The 16,901-nt window shown below is 45.8% G+C and overlaps 1 protein-coding gene across 1 annotated transcript in view; it reads right to left on the reverse strand.

Moving 5' to 3' along the window:
- Positions 1-16,901, reverse strand: part of LOC141111917 (tetratricopeptide repeat protein 17-like) — a 44,685-nt gene that overhangs the window by 9,229 nt on the left and 18,555 nt on the right. Inside the window, exons 5-7 of the mRNA XM_073604129.1 lie at positions 7,424-7,583; positions 4,636-4,719; positions 3,783-3,902 (exon numbers count right to left, since the gene is read on the reverse strand). Coding sequence (XP_073460230.1) covers positions 3,783-3,902; positions 4,636-4,719; positions 7,424-7,583 — 364 coding nt within the window. The remainder of the gene's footprint in view (positions 1-3,782; positions 3,903-4,635; positions 4,720-7,423; positions 7,584-16,901) is intronic.

A 16,901-nucleotide genomic window follows, 5' to 3' on the forward strand; every position in this document is an offset into this window, starting at 1 on the left:
TGGCAGAGCCCCAGCAGCACATTGATTTTTCATTTCACCTCAATATGAACTACAAAAAAAAAAAAAAAAAAAAAAAAAAAAAAAACAACTTCTTTTGGAATTTACAACCATTTCTGATTATGCTTTTATTACATCTTTCTATGCTTGGACCTTACCCGGCACCCCCCTCCCCCATCTTTAAGCTCTTGCTGTCAGCGCTATAGCTGAATGACGGCCACAGCGCGGACCTGATTTTCTGGGAGGCCGTCATATGACGACCTCCCCTGTGCACGCGCCCCCTGCAGGGCGCGCTGTGATCACCGAGTCACTGAGACTCGGGTGTTCACCGGTCCGAGTAAGGGGCCGATCCTGACCCCTTACCATGTGATCAGCTGTCAGCCAATGACAGCTGATCACATGATGTAAACAAAAGCTCGGTAATGGGTTTTTTTTTCTCCTCACGCTGACAGCGCGAGGAGAAAAAAAAGCTGATCACCAGCTTATCTACAAGGGACATCGGTCCCGAAGAGGAAGAGGCAATTATATGCCTCACCTGTGCCCACCAGTACCCTCTGCCAGTGCCACCTATTGCCACCTGCCAGTGTTACCTATCAATGCCCACAAGTGCCACCTATCAATGCCCACCAGTGGTGCCAATCAGTGCCACCTTAGCAGTGCTGCCCACTATCGGTGCCCATAAGTGCCGCCTCATCAGCGTACATCAATGAAGGAGAAAAATTACCTGCTTGCAAAATTTTATAACAAAATATATAAAAAAAATTTAAAATTCGGTCTTTTTAAATTTTTTTTAAACAAAAAATAAAAACTGCAGAGGTGATCAAATACCACCAAAGAAAGCTCTATTTGTGGGGGAAAAAAATGATAAAAATGTAGCATGACCGCGCAATTGTTATTCAAAGTGCATCAGCGCTGAAAGCTGAAAATTGATCTGGACACTAGGGGGGGTTTAGGTGCCCAGTAAGCAAGTGGTTAAGGGACACCCCCGTTTTATGAGAGAAACCCCACCAGAGCTCAATGCACTAAACTGGCTTTCCACGATTACGGGATATTAACATCTAGAACAGTGATGGAGAACCTTTGCACCCCAGATGTTTTGGAACTACATTTCCCATGATGCTCTACGCTACATTGCAGAGTGCATGAGCATCATGGGAAATGTAGTTCCAAAACATCTGGGGTGCCAAGGTTCGCCATCACTGATCTAGAACCTCGCACTTACACATTTAATGAAAAATAGCGGCAGGCCACACTGCATAGTGGAATACCAGAGGAGCCTGTCAGAGCTCCTGTGCACTTGGGGGGAATAATTTTATGGAAGCCCATCAGAGCTCTGATTTTGGCTCTCCTTGATCAGCCACATCCAGAAGTGAAAACGTATGTCCTGAGCCATAATGCTACAGAGAAGAGCGGTCTCAACGCAGAAGTCAGATGCCCCCCCCCTATGCGTGACAGCAAGAGCTCTCCAATCAACGGGGAGTATAAGCTCTGCTGATTGCAAAGCTTTAGTTGTGACTGAATTGAGGGTATGTCAGATTGCCGCAGATAGGCCGCTGCTTTCACACCGATAGCCACACCCTCCTCTAGGGGAAGACTATTCCTCTCTTGATGTGGCTATCTTGCAAAGAGAGACAAAACTTTAGGATAGGAACACCTTCTGTTTTGATGTACATTAAATATATTTAGCTAAATTTAAAAAAAGGAGAGTTCAGTTGGGCTTTAAGGAGTGAAAAATATGTGCAAGCCCCGGCTGGTGCCTGGTAGGCTGATACTATCACTACATTATCCCCACGTTGTTGCCAACTTGACGTCTCATTCAAACAAACATAAATCGCTGGGCTAAAAAACAAACATAAGATGCTGCACCAGTTCTACTGCATTACTGTACAAAACTCTTTAATGAATTAAAAGATTAAAACCATCACACTCACAAAAAGGGAGCAATAACGCATTTCGAGGGACATGCCCTTTTCCTCAGAGCTCTGAGGAAGAGGGCATGTCTCCTGTAACCCGTCAGCTGTGCCCTATCTGATGGCTATGTGTCTGGTGGTGATTTGCATAATATAAGGCCAGTGTTATTTCTCCTTTTTGCGAATGTATTGGTTTTAATTTTTTAATTTATTAAACTACTTGCTGACCAGCTGCCATTGTTGCACAGCAACAGGTTGGCTCCCCTGCGTGAATCGCCGTAGCGGAGGTGCCCGCGGCGCGACGACGGAGCCAAAGCGTGGTGCCGGTGGCAGCGACGTCCGCCGGCGACCCGCGAACGCTCCTCAGAGAGCCAGAACGGGGATCTGTCAATGTAAACAGACGGATCCCTGCTCCGTCAGGGAAGTAGAGAGAGATCTGCTGTTCCTAGTGATCAGGAACAGCGATCTCTCTCTACTCCCAGTCAGTCCCCCCCCCCACAGTTAGAAAACACCTAAGACACAACCCCTTGATCGCCCCCTAGTGTTAACCCCTTTCCTGCCAGTGATATTCATACAGTAATCAGTGGCTATTTTTAGCTCTGATCACTTTATGTCAATGGTCTCAAAAAAGTGTCAAAAAGTGCCTGATCTGTCCCCTGCAATGTCGCAAAAATTGCTGATAACCACCGTTACTGGGAAAAAAAAATAAAAAAATAAAAATGCCATAAATATATCCATTTTGTAGACGCTATAACTTGTGCAAACCAATCAATATACACTCATTGGGGTTTTTTTTACCAATAATATGTAGAAGAATACACATTGGCCTAAACTGATGAAGAAATTTGTTTGTTTTTTTTGGGGTTATTTATTAAAGCAAAAAAAATATTGTTTTTTCTTCAAAATGGTCGCTCTTTTTTTTGTTTATAGTGCAAAAAAATAAAAACCGCAGAGGTGATCAAATACCACCAAAAGAAAGCTCTATTTGTGGGAAGAAAAGGACGTTTTGTTTGGGTACAGTGTCGCATTCCCGTGCAATTGTCAGTTAAAGCGGCGCAGTGCCGTATCTTAAAAAATGGCCTGGTCATTAAGGGGGCAAATCTTCCAGTCCTTAAGTGGTTAAAGAGTTATACAGAAATGCACTCGGCTGGTGCATCATTGTCTTGTGTTTGTTTTTAGCCCCGGTTGTCCCTGAATTTAAAGGGGCGTTTCGGCCCCCGTTTTTATTTTTTTTTTAAGTCAGCAGCTACAAACACTGTAGCTGCTGACTTTTAATAAGGACACTTACCTGGTCCAGCGAGTCCGCGATGTCGGTCCCCCCGAGGCCGATCCGTCCATCGGATCAGCTTCCGCCGCCGCCATCTTCACGAAGGGAAACAGGCAATAGAGCCTTGCGGCTTCACTGCCCGTTTCCTACTGCGCATGCACGAGTCGCACAGCGCTTTGTGAACGGCCCCATTGTTTTCTGGGACACACAAATGTCCCAGAAGACAACGGGGCCGCTCGCCGAAGAGGAGGAAGCACCGCGGAATAGGAAGAGGCAGATTAGGAAGACTGCCTAGCAACAGGGGTTTCTGGTAAGTTAAAAAAAAAATTTTTTTCAAATTTTTTTTTTTCAAATTTTTTTAAAGAATATTAATGCTATTTTTTATTTTAGGGTGGCCCTCCACTTTAAGAGGGTAGCAAGGCTTTGGTGCATACATTGGTGGTTCAAGTTTATGGAAACCCTACAGCGGTTCATTTTGGGTTGCTGAAGATGGAAGATCTGTCCATTTGGGCTCCATGAACATTGGACTGCCAGGAAGATGTAGCGCTGACTGTTTGCAAAACCTGAATCCCTGATGGAAGAAAATCTTGAATTGGACAATGACTGACCTTCATGTGATGAGGGGCGTAGTGCAAAGCTTGGCGTAAGCAGTCTATGGCTTTTTTTCCTTGACCTCTTACTCTCCAGTACAAAGCAGCCATACTGGATAAAACCCATGATGTCTGGTTCTACAGTGTGAGGAAAAAAAGCAAAGGGATGAGGGGACATCAAACAGAAATGAACACTAAAAGCATATCTTGGCTTGTTACAATAAGGCATACGTTGTTCTGTATAAGGCCAGCCTTAGACGGTTCAAATCTCAGCTGGTTCAGCACAAACGGCCGAGATTTGAACCGTGTGTGGGCAGGCTGAATGTACCAAGCTGATCGATCAACTTGGGTACAACCAGCCTGCCAGACTTACTTGCGATCATCGCTAGCAATAACGACTGTCTTCTCCGGACGGGACGGCTTTCCCCGCTGGGAGAACAATGTCTCAGCAGGAGGGATTCCCCTGTCAGCACAATCTGTGGTGATAAAAGAATAATGCGAATTTTGCACCATCTATGACCGGCCTAACTACCGGTAAGTCAGGTTGGCTTCTTTAACAATTTAATTTCCCTGCCATTCTGGAAATTACTTTATACGTCTAAATTGTGTTCTGTATTTCAGAAACTCAGCTGCTCCCTGATGACAGACAAGGTCCTGGCAGTGGCATGGGAAGCCTTGTGGTCTGTAATAACTGTCAATGCAAATCAAATGGTGTCCATGGCCACTGCCAAGACCTTGGCTCACATAAGGGCTGGGGGAGAGGGGAGCAGCTGAGTCTTTCTGGAATCCCAAAGCTTTCCAACACCCCCGACATAATTAATAATATTAATGACAGAAAAAAAACAAACAAACAAACAACAGCTTTAATCACCTTTTCCAGCATCTTCATTATTCTGGCTCCCACTTGCTCTAAAGATTGTGGAGGGTACTTGTCCTTGCCAAGGTTCTGTAAAACCTGAAGGATAACACATAATGGCATCAACATCCTACCAGGGAGAATTCAGGTGTACTGCATGGGCAGAAAAGTTAGGAGACAAGATATGGGCAACAGTATGTGGACACCTCTCCAAAAAAATAAAATGGAGTTCAAGTGTTTCTAGTGAAGGGCACTGGTAATAGCAGCAAACGAGGACACATTAGACCAGGCAGACAATTGGGGACTTCCAAACTGATCTAACGAATCATCTTTTGGCTGAATGGGCACAGACTCCCACAGACACATTCCAAAATCTTGAGGAAAGCTTTGAGGAGACAAACCCATTTTAATGGCCATGGTTTGGAATGGGGTGGCCAACAAGCTCAGGATGGTCCGGTGTTGGTCAATGGTCCAGTTTTGGTCCTGGTCCCGGTGTCAGCCATGGTCCCCGTGTCAGCCATGGTCCCGTGTCCACAAACTCATGGCCAAATAATGCAGCACAAAGCAAAGACTGCAGCCAAATCAGATCAATTCATAAGCAGCAATTGAAATACAAAAAAAAATTCCCAGCACTCAACCCAACACAAATTAAGCTGTTTCAACATTTCAGATTTTGGAGGAATTTTATTATTGTTCGGTGGGTTGCTGTGCCTATGTGCCCCTTTTCTTTTTCTAGTTAGAAATAAAATTTGAGCGACTTCCATTTTTTCTTTGTTGGATTTGTGCAGACATACACCGGAGGTCGGCTGCCTTTAGCAAGTCTTCTAGTGTTCCGGTACCATTAAGAGAGTAATTTTTTTTTTTTTTTTAAGAATCATACTTACCTAGGAGGATGCTGCATATGTCCCTCACTGGCTCTAACACTGAGAACGGAGCGATCAAACACCGCCATCAGTTACCGCTGTCTGCTCTGCTCCCCCCACGCTCACTGGAGCGCTGGGCTGTGGAGTGGCTGGCTCAGGCTCTTAGCTGTTTGCCGAGAGACTGAGCCGGGTGCCGGTCCAGGCATGTGGGCTGATCGAGACTTCATTGTCGCGATCTTACCCAAGCCTGGACCGGCTGGGTGACGTCAGTCACTGTCTGCTAAAAACGGGTCACAGGAGTGCAGAGGGATCCACAGGAGAAGTACAGTCAAGCAAGATTTAGCTGTACTTCTCCTTTAAGGCAGATGGGGTTGTCTCCAGGGTATTTTCACAATCAATTTTTATCATTGCCATACAGTGGAACCTTGGATTACGAGCATAATTCGTTCCAGGAGAAAGCTTGTAATCCAAGGCACTTGCATATCAAAGTGAGTTTTCCCATAGAAGTAAATGGAAACGAAGATAATTCGTTCCGCGTTGACTTCTATTGCATGCAATACCGCATGTGGCCAGAGGTGGGGGGCGCCAGAGAGCCTCGGAAATACTCGGGGACAGCTCGGCTGAACTCGGAAACCCTTGGAATGGCTCGGAAACAGTTGGGAACGGAGTATTTCCGAACGGCTCCGAACCGTTCCGAGTGTCCCCGGCGCCCCCCGCACCTCTGGCCAAATACTGCACACCCCATTGGCTTGAATCCTGCTAGTTTTGCGAGACAACCGAGTCAAGATTTAAAAATAAAAAGTTGCTTGTCTTTCAAAACGCTCGTTAACCGCGTTACTCGTAGACCAAGGTTCCGCTGTAAAACTCTGTACCAGGTCGGGAGCTCAGACAGTTTAAGGTGATCGTAAACTTTTCTTTTAATAACGCAGTAGCAGGGGCCAACGGCTCCCGCTGCAGGCTCCAGGTCCAGTGAGGAGAGAGAGAGAGAGAGAGACAGTGGAGAGAGACGCTGCTCTCAGGCATATAGTGCTGGATCATAATCGGTCTCTGGTAAGTATTGGGGGGGATTCTATACACAGGTGGGTTTTTTTAACCTCAAAATGGTAGTAAACTTTGTTTTTCAAAAATTGCTGACAGGCAAGGTATTTATGACAGAAGGGAACCCTATCGGTCTCTTCCATCATAAATCTTCCTTCCTCCTGCCTGTCATCCGCATGCGCAGCTCAGTGGATTACGGCCTCAGATCTGTGCCGCGGTGATGCGACTCCTGCACACATGCACGGGAATGACGTCATCATGGTCCCGGCCAAACAGCTGAAGGCACAGAACCTGGAAGGAAGACAGGGGGGCGAAGATGGAAGGGCCTGCCGGATCGATCACACCGCAGCGCTGGAGGGCACTGTTTCACAGGTAAGTGCTATAAATGTGCCAATATGCTGTGCATACTAGCACATTATGGCATAACCCACCTGGGGGGGGGGGCCCTAAAAAGAGAAAAACAATCGAACTTAACTACCGCTTTAATGCAGAAAATGCATTAAGGTAAAAAAAAAAAAAAAAACCTTCCACCTTTACAACCACGTTAAATGTAGGTATTACACTGTGCAGAGATGCCTTGATGTAGCACTGAGGCTTCACATATACAAATATATGAAGCATAATCGGCTCACCTGAGACTGGACAAATGAGGCGGAGATTTGTCTGTTCAGAACCACCCAGCACTTCAGGGGGGTCGAGAGAGTAATGAGAGCTACGGCAGGTATACCTACTTTATGAGGTTTTCTTCATATAAACAAATCACCTTATGAATTTTATGAAGGAGTCTAAGCTGAATATACATGGGGCCATTTTGATCTCCATCTGCTCTGGAACACTTGTCCCTCACTATATATACCATATATGAATTATGAATTTAAGGTGGGTCTGGATATGGCCCTTACCTCTTTCAGCTGGCTCTCCCCAGTGTAGTGTATAGCAGCTCTATTGGCAACCCCGTACAGATGGTCCAGTGTATGCATGCTGGCCGCCATGTTGGCATTACAGAGAGGCTCCACCCCTGGTTCTTGCAGCGGAGTGGCAAAGTCCACATGTTCTGTAATGCTAAAGAGACAAATCCAAGAGTAAGAGAAGAACATTTCATTTGAAACTGATGGGTATGCAAACAATGCAAGGGTTTTTGTATATTATGTGAACAATTTGCCTTCATTTTCATTAACCGCTTCAGCCCCGGAAGATTTGGCTGCTCAATGACCAGGCCATTTTTTTGCGATTCGGCACTGCGACGCTTTAACTGACAATGGCGCAGTTCATTGGTATCAGTGAGGGGAATTATGCCCCATTGTTGGTATCCGTTAACCACTTAAGCCCCGGACCAATTGGCTGGCCAAAGACCAGAGCACTTTTTGCGATTCGGCACTGCGTCGCTTTAACTGACAATTGCGCGGTCTTGCGACGCTGTACCCAAACAAAACTGATGTCCTTTTTTCCCCCACAAATAGAGCTTTCTTTTGGTGGTATTGGATCGCCTCTGCGGTTTTTATTTTTTGCACTATAAACAAAAAGAGCGACAATTTTGAAAAGAAAAACAATATTTTTTACTTTTTGCTATAATAAATATCCCAAAAAAAAAAAAAAATTATTACAAATTTCTTCATCAGTTTAGGCCGATATGTGTTCTTCTACATATTTTTGGTAAAAAAAAAACCCCGCAATAAGTGTATATTGATTGGTTTGCGCAAAAGTTAGAGAGTCTACAAAATAGGGGATCACCTCTGCGGTTTTTATTTTTTGCGCTATAAACAAAAAAAAAGCGAGAATTTTGAAAAAAAAAACAAAAAACACAACAATATTTTGTACTTTTTGCTATAATAAATATCCCCATTTTTTTTAAAAAAAGAAGCTAATTTTTTTTCAGTTTAGGCCGATATGTATTCTACACATTTTTGGTAATAAAAATCACAATAAGCGTATATTGATTGGTTTGCGCAAAAGTTATAGCGTCTACAAAATTGGAGATAGATTTATAGCATTTTTATTATTATTTTTTTTTTTTTTTTACTAGTAATGGCGGCGATCTGCGATTTTTATCGGGACTGCTACATTATGGCGGACACATCGTTACACTTTTGACACATTTTTGGGACCATTGTCATTTATACAGCGATAAGTGCTATAAAAATGTACTGATTACTGTAAAAAGGTCACTGGCAGGGAAGGGGTTAACACTAGCGGGCAATCAAGGGGTTAACTGTGTTCCCTCTCTGTGTTCTAACTGAAGGGGGGGTAGGACTATCTAGGGGAGATGACATACTTTTCGCTGTTCATACTCTGTATGGTTCTCGGTGTGTCACGAGTGATTGCGGGAGCCCAGCGGTCATCGCGCCCGCCGTGCACTCGCATCGGCTCCGGGGGCGAGCAGCGGGCCCGCGCGCCCCTAATGGCGACAGGGCGAATCGACGTAACATAACGTCGTTTTGTCCAGCTGTGCCATTTTGCCACAGTAAAACTACGGCGGCTGGTCGGTAAGTGGTTAAAGTGGATGTGAACCTGACATTTTTTTTTTAAATTAAGGCTTGCACCTTGTACAGTAGAGGATTTCATGTCATCTGTGCCCAGTCTTGCCACGAAGAGTTAATCCAGCTGAGAGCAAACCTCTCATCTTTTTCAGTGAGATAAAAACTGACAGACAGAGAAATAGGAGTCAGTTTCTCTCCCTTGCTGTGAGTGACAGGTGATTTACATATTTCATGCAGGAGCTGGAGAGAGACATTCTGTGTACTTCAGATCCCCTCATTTCTTCTCCAGCTCCCCCAGGATTGGCTGCTCGACAACTCGGCATGATTGGGCATGTTGAAGTCACATGGTGACTTTTCTGGGTTTTGACTGGATGTTAGAGATCATAGCAGAAGTTCAGCGTAAGAAATACACAGGAGAAATGACAAGGGGAGTGTAGAGGTGGGCGGAGAGTCTACTGACATCGCGACTCCACCCACCGAGCTCCGGACAACAGACCCGCCCACAGAATCTGCAGTTTTGCGATTAGGAACAACTATCCCTCTCCTCCTGCAGGCAGCCCATCCCCCATACAGTTAGAAACACCTCCCAGGGAATACATTTAAAACCTTGAACGCTCCCTAGTGTTAACCCCTTCCCTGCCAGTGACATTTATACAGTAATCAGTGGCTATTTATTAGCTCTGGTCGCTGTATAAATGTCACTGGTCCCAAAAAAGTGTCAAGTGTCCGACCTGTCTGTCGCAGTCTCGCTAAAAATCGCAGATCAACACCATTACTATTAAAAAAAAAAAAAAGAAGGCAGGCATAAATCTATCCTATAGTTTGTAGACGCTATAACTTTTGCGCACACCAATCAAAATACGCTTATTGCGATTTTTTTTTTTACCAAAAATATGTAGCAGAATACATATTGGCCTAAACTGAGAAATAATTATTTTTTAAACATTTTTTTTATTGTTTAATATAGCAAAAAGTAAAAAATAGTTTTTTTTCCAAAATTGTTGCTCCTTTTTTGTTTATAGCGCAAAAAATAAAAACCATAGAGGTGATCAAATACCACCAAAAGAAAACTCCATTTGTGGGGGGGGGGGGGACATCAATTTTGTTTGGGTACAACGTCGCACGACCGCGCAATTGTCAGTTAAAGCAACGCAGTGCCGTATCGCAAAAAAAATGGCCTGGTCATTAATGGGCCAAATCCTTCTGGTCCTTAAGTGGTTAAAGTGTTACAAAACCCAGGAGCCTGCAGTCACTATATCTGGTCTCCCACAGTACACAGAACACGGAAATGCAATAGTTTAAGTAAATATAAACTGCTAAATACCTTTTCTCATCAGCAGTATATAGCAGTCTTGTGACTTGTATCAGTGTCTGGTTAAAACTTGTAGGAGGAGTTTTCAATCTCCACGATCCTCTGTCTGGACAGTGCCGATTGGCCCTGTGCTGATCACATGCACTTTCCCCAAGAAAAAACAAAACAAAACTCTAGCAATACACACCAAACCAAGCATGTGCAGCCTGACTCCTAACGCTCTGTTCTGTCAGTAGATGGGTTGGAGTCAGTTAAAGGAGGAGGAAGATCAGAGAGAAGACAGGATCACAAAACCTTTACACACAATGCAGAGGATTAACCCCTTAGGTTCTACAGTGAGTATAACAAGCATGCTTTACTGCATATGCAGACTGTTTTTACTGTTGTGGGTAAGCTCTGACAACAAAAAAAAAAAAAAGCAAAAAAAAAAAAAAAAAACCTGGAAGCCGATTGGCTTCCATGCAGAGCTTCATCAGATTTTGCATTTTTAGTAAATCAACCCCCATAGTGATTTAGGACTATATACCACCTCCCTCTCTCCCCACCTTCATAACACTGGGTGCTGGGAACAATGCTAACTGATAAGAGTGCAGCAAAGGCATAAGAGATCACTGGATGTTATCAGCTTACTGGATTTCTGGCAGGTTCAACCGTTTTTTTTTTGTTTTTTTTTAAAGATGGAAAAAATTCACATGCATATTTTTTACCTAAAGGAAAACCCAACATAAAGATTACCTATAGGGACAGTAAATGTCTTCTAAATGTGCACCGTTCGGGGGCGTGGCCAAGATGGCAACCTAGGAGGACGTGTTGCTTGGAGCTCTGCTGAAGGACATCCTAATATCCTGACTCCTGGCTAATACTTTGCGAGGGGAACCTCCTATAATAGCCTGAATGCCATATAGAACATGTCGGCGGGCCACAAAGCTACGATTCCCGCAGAATCTGGACGATATAGCCCCGATTGCGAACTCACACGTGGCGGAATCCCCCCGGAGGATATCCAACATGGCGTCTCAGACAGAGGCCGCAGACCCGGCTGAGACGGCACAGCTCGGATTCCCGGAGGTTATGGCTGCGATCGCCTCCTGCCAGGCTGCTTTGACGAGCAAGATCGAATCTGTGCAGCTGGACGTGAGTCTGATTAGACAGGACCAGGACAAGCTTCGGTCGAGAGTGTCGGAGGTGGAGGAGCGGGTAGGCCTGACCGAGGATGCGGTCGCGGACCATTCTGCATCCATCCGCACGCTACAGACGAAAGTCCGGGCTCTAGAATACAAAGTAGATGATTCCGAGAACCGGAACCGAAGAAACAATCTTCGGATTGTTGGCATGCCAGAAGGCGCTGAGGGGAAAAATCCTACGGTCTTTGTGGAGGAGCTACTGAAAACCCTGCTCCCAGCGGCGCAGTTTTCCCCCTTTTACACTGTGGAACGAGCGCATCGGGTCCCTCCTGTTCCCGGGCCGCCTGGATCCAACCCCCGCACCCTGATCTTCCGTATGCTTAACTTCAGGGACCGGGATGCGGTACTGAGAGAGGCGCGCAGGGTAGGTGAAGTAAAGTTCCAAAATGCAAACCTGCTTTTTTTTTCCAGACTATTCTGTAGAAACACAGAAAATGCGTAGGTCTTTTGACCAAGTGAAAGCATCGCTTAGAGCACGGAACATTAAGTATAGCATACTTTTTCCGGCCAGACTGAGGGTACAGGATGGTGAGACGGTTAAATTCTTTACATCTCCCCGGGAGGCTGCCACCTGGCTCGAGGCTCTCCAACAACACCGTTAATTTAGTGTTTGCTTTCTTTTCTCCCTGATTTGACATGGAACTCACAATGTAGTTATCATCTTCTTAAGTGCTAAAGCTGTTCTCTACTACTTGTACTCAGCGATGGTGACTTTGGTGCAAGCAGCTAGTTTTGTGCTAACCCGTTACTCTGGATGTCTTGGATGGCAAATCCTTCCGAGCACACCTAGAGTGGAGGAAGATTGACCCATGGATGACCCTCTAGGAGCTATCCCATCGCACCAGTTGGTGTTCTGATCGCTGTGTGGGATAAGGATGATGTTGGATCATTTGTCCAGTGCAGTTCCACAGGGACGTGCATGAAGTGAACTATTGAACTTTAGATCCTGATGCCTGCTTGGACTTTACAAATGCTGAGAGCAGCTACTGGGAGATAACTAACCTGAAGATGGTCTATGGGAGGGAGGGGGGGTCCTGTTCTATATATTTTTTTGGTCTTGGTTTTATTTTCCTTTTCTCTTGAATAGGTGCCCCCGTGATAACTATTAAGAAAGGATTACCGTACTTTATATATTTTTAATTTTCAGCATCGCAGTTTAAAGCGATTACATCTGGTATGGTAGTGCTGTTATTAAGAAATGTGCCCCTGTAATCAATCCAGGAGAATTGTTACACTTACTGTACGTTATGGTTATTAGTAATCAAGTTAAGAGAGAGAGTGTGCCTAACACTTGGGCATTGTAACTAAGATATTTACCCCTGCAACAGCCCAGGTGACATGAATCTGTATAACAAATGATATATGTTTTCGTTACTGGCTGAGTTAAATGAGAGGAGGCCCAGAGCCCTCACACTGTAACTAAGATCTGTGCCCCTGCATCAGTTCAGGAGAAATAGGCTGTTATATTATATATGTCTTGTAAGCATCTCTGTTGTCTGGCTAGACAACCTCATCGTATTTGAGTCCACGTCCCTACTACGGTTGTAATAGTTGGGATTTATGGGTACTGACACATCACCTGTTTCAAGGGGGTGTGGGGGAGGGGGGGATGGTTTCTGCCGTTGCAGACACAAGGGAGTTGAATATGTTCTTAGTTTTTCTAAACGAGGAGTTGCTCTTGATACAAGAGGGACAAGTTGCCCTTCACTACAGTACGAATTAAGTGTAGATATAAGCTTAGATCTATTTCTGTATAGAGTACATGATGCTGGGATATGCTGTCCCTTCAGTAGTTTGGGGGATGGGTGGGGCTTGCGGATCCTGATACAAGTTTCTTTTGGCAAATTGTTAGATGGCTGACATCTCTATTATATCGTGGAATGTCAGGGGATTAAACTCAGCCGTCAAGAGGTCTCTCGTCTTTAGATATATACAGAAACACTTACCCCATGTATGCATTTTACAAGAGACGCATCTGATTGGCTCAAAAATTATTGGGTTAAAAAAGGCCTGGGTGGGAGCACATTATCATTCTACCTACTCTGGCTATGCTAGGGGGGTGAGTGTTCTGATCCGCAGGTCCCTCCCATTCCAGATTCTTGATGTTAAGACGGATGTTGAGGGAAGATATGTGATAATCCATATGACTGTACATACTAGGCCAATGGTGTTGGTGGGTCTGTACCTTCCCCCTCCTGCGAGGGCTCAACTTCTCTATGACATTATGCAAATTGTCATGGGATACCATACACAAGTAGTATTTATTTTTGGAGACTTTAATTTGGTGCCCTCCCAGGAGGCGGATAGACTTAACCCCGGGTCTCGCATCTCGTCGGAGCTGCAGAACTGGGCAAGTACGTTTGCGCTGACAGATGCATGGCGACACTTTCATCCTAGGGACCGAGAGTACACCTGCCACTCAGCTTCATACAGGGCCCTATCCCGTATAGACTTGGCATATGTATCAGGGGGTGCACTCTGTTGGACGAGGGAGGTAAAACACTTGGCACGAGGTATCTCAGACCATGCTCCCCTAAGCCTTGTTCTCTCTTTGGGTAGACCTACAGGCCCTAGGCTGTGGCGTCTCTCCAGATACTGGGCGCTGGACGAGCGGATTCAGGAGGTGCTGCCGGAGGCTATTTGTAGCTTTTGGCTGCGACATAATGAATCTGTGGACTCCCTGATCCTCTGGGATACCTTTAAGGCCTGGGTTAGGGGGGAGTATATATCCCGTATCTCTTCACTTCAGAAAGAGGCTGGTCGATCCCTGGAGCGGTTGGAGGGAGAGGCGGGGGAAACTGAAGCTGCATATGTAAGAACACCTACTGAACCCAATTACCACTCTTGGCAGAGAGCTCTGAGGGAACTTTCCCTATTTAATATAGAACAAACTAAGAAATCCATGCTGCATTCCACACAGAGGATATTTGAATATGGTAATAAAAATGGGAGATTGTTGGCTTGGCTGGCGCGGGGACAGATGGCAACCACACATATAGCGGGGGTACGGGATGATAACGGAGTGTTGCTGACCTCTCCGGAGGATATTAATGCTAGATTTTCCCATTTTTTCAGTGATCTATACACTTCCAGAACTAGTGGTAATTCTTTGACATTGCAGGAGTACTTGAATAACATCCCCTTTCCTACACTATCTGAGGAGCATAGGGCAATGATGGATAAGGATATATCCCTGGAGGAGGTACAGGCTGCGATTGGGGGCTTGCAGAAAGGGAAAACCCCGGGGGTGGATGGGCTCCCCACGGAGTTCTACTCTCAGAATATGGAGCTGCTTGCTCCTAAACTTACGTCACTTTTTGCTGCATTTGCGGGGAGGGGTGCTTTACCGGAGTCCATGGAGGAGGCGGTCATAGTCTTGATCCATAAACAGGGTAAGGATCCTCAGGAGTGTGCGTCCTACTGGCCCATCTCATTACTTAACGTGGATACCAAAATTCTAGCCAAAATCCTTGCCACCCGTCTGTCCTCAATCATTTCCACATTGATCCACGTTGACCAGACCGGTTTTATGCCGGGCAAGGGGACAGACATTAATATTAGGCGTCTCTTCCTCAACCTGTCCATTGCCCATGATAACTGTGGGGATAGAGTGATCGCCTCCTTGGACGCTGAGAAGGCGTTTGACTCTGTGGAGTGGGATTTTCTTGGGGAAGTGCTGGAGAGATTTGGTTTTGGTCCTGGCTTTCGCCAATGGATCAAACTTCTGTATAGAGCACCGAGGGCTAGGGTGCGCACCAACGATAGGATATCTGACCCCTTCCCACTCCACAGAGGCACTCGCCAGGGGTGCCCGCTATCGCCTAGTCTGTTCGCTCTGGCCCTGGAGCCACTGGCGATTTTGGTCAGGGAGTCTTCGGAGATCAGGGGGATGCAGATTGGTAGACTTGAAGAGAAAATCTCATTATACGCGGACGACGCACTACTTTACTTGAATGATGCAGGACCATCTCTGCTGGCCGCTCTGACCATCTTTGATAGATTTGGTGCTGCATCGGGGATTCGAATAAACTGGTCTAAATCGGTCCTTTTCCCCCTGGATGGTGGGATCCCTGTCGCGACGGGTGGGGCGCCCCTCCAGTGGGTCTCAGAGTTTAAGTACCTCGGGGTTCGAGTATCCAGGGATGTTGCCCATTACTACAACCTGAATATTCTTCCATTGCTTTACCTCCTTAAAAACGTTGCCGTGCATGGTCTGGACTGCCCCTGAATTTGCTGGGGCGTATAAACATCTTGAAAATGATGCTTCTGCCCAAGTTCACTTATCTTTTTAGAAATAGTCCGATCTGGCTTCCGGCGTCCTTCTTTCAGGAAATAGATAAACAAATTATCTCCTTCATTTGGAATGCAGCTGTTCCGAGTCTAGCTAAGACCACACTGCAACTCCCTACACAGCTGGGGGGGCTTGCTCTCCCTAATTTTAAACTTTACTACTGGGCGGCGATGCTAGTGACGACGTACTGGTGGTTCGAGGGGAAACGTTCTAACGCGGCTGTATGTGTGGAGGCGGCGAGGCTGGGCTCGTTACAGGATCTCCAAAATCTGGTATATAGGGGGGTAAAAGCATATGCGGAGCTTCCTGCCCCGACCAAGGCAACACTCCAGGTGTGGAAAATGGCTAGAAGGAGCTTTTCTTTGGTGGGACGTTGGGCGCCGGTACAGCCACTTTGGGGAAATCCTCAGCTGCCCCACTACCGAACAATTCCTGATCCCCAGTTGTGGGCAGGATTCGGAATCAAAACCCTAAGAGACATTATGCCCAATGGAGAACTGTTATCCTTTGCACTAATGTCAAGGACGTATAGGCTCCCGGGATGGATGTTTTTCCGGTACGCTCAATTGCGTCATGCGACCCGGGCACAATTCCCTGTCCCGCCACTAATACAATTAGATCCGCTAGAAGACCTGTTGTCCAGTGAGGACCTGGGGAAACCCCTATCTGCCATAATAATATAATTTGTTGCTGCCCAGGGAGCTGCCCAGGATGGACAGGTTGTGGAATACCTGGAAATTGGACATCCCTACGTTGGATAGAGAGGACTGGGAGACCTCTCTGGAACAGGGTCCCAAACTGGTGATATCAGCAGGGGATAAACTGACACAAATAAACTTTCTTCATAGGGTTTACTTTACCCCGGAGAGGTTATCCAAAATATATCCTGACAGAGATCCCCATTGCCCTAGATGTCAAACTCAGATTGGCACATATCTCCACATGTTCTGGGACTGCCCTGCTTTGTCAAAATTCTGGCTGGGAGTGTATGATCACCTAAACTTTAGAATGGACTTGTCCGTTCCCAAAACACCCGAGATAGCCCTACTGGGAATACACGAGGATGAACACAGGTCGCACCATACAAAAATATTAATCTCGCTTCTATTCTATTAC

This window comes from Aquarana catesbeiana, linkage group LG11, assembly GCF_042186555.1.
Source record: "Aquarana catesbeiana isolate 2022-GZ linkage group LG11, ASM4218655v1, whole genome shotgun sequence".
Taxonomy (NCBI): domain Eukaryota; kingdom Metazoa; phylum Chordata; class Amphibia; order Anura; family Ranidae; genus Aquarana; species Aquarana catesbeiana.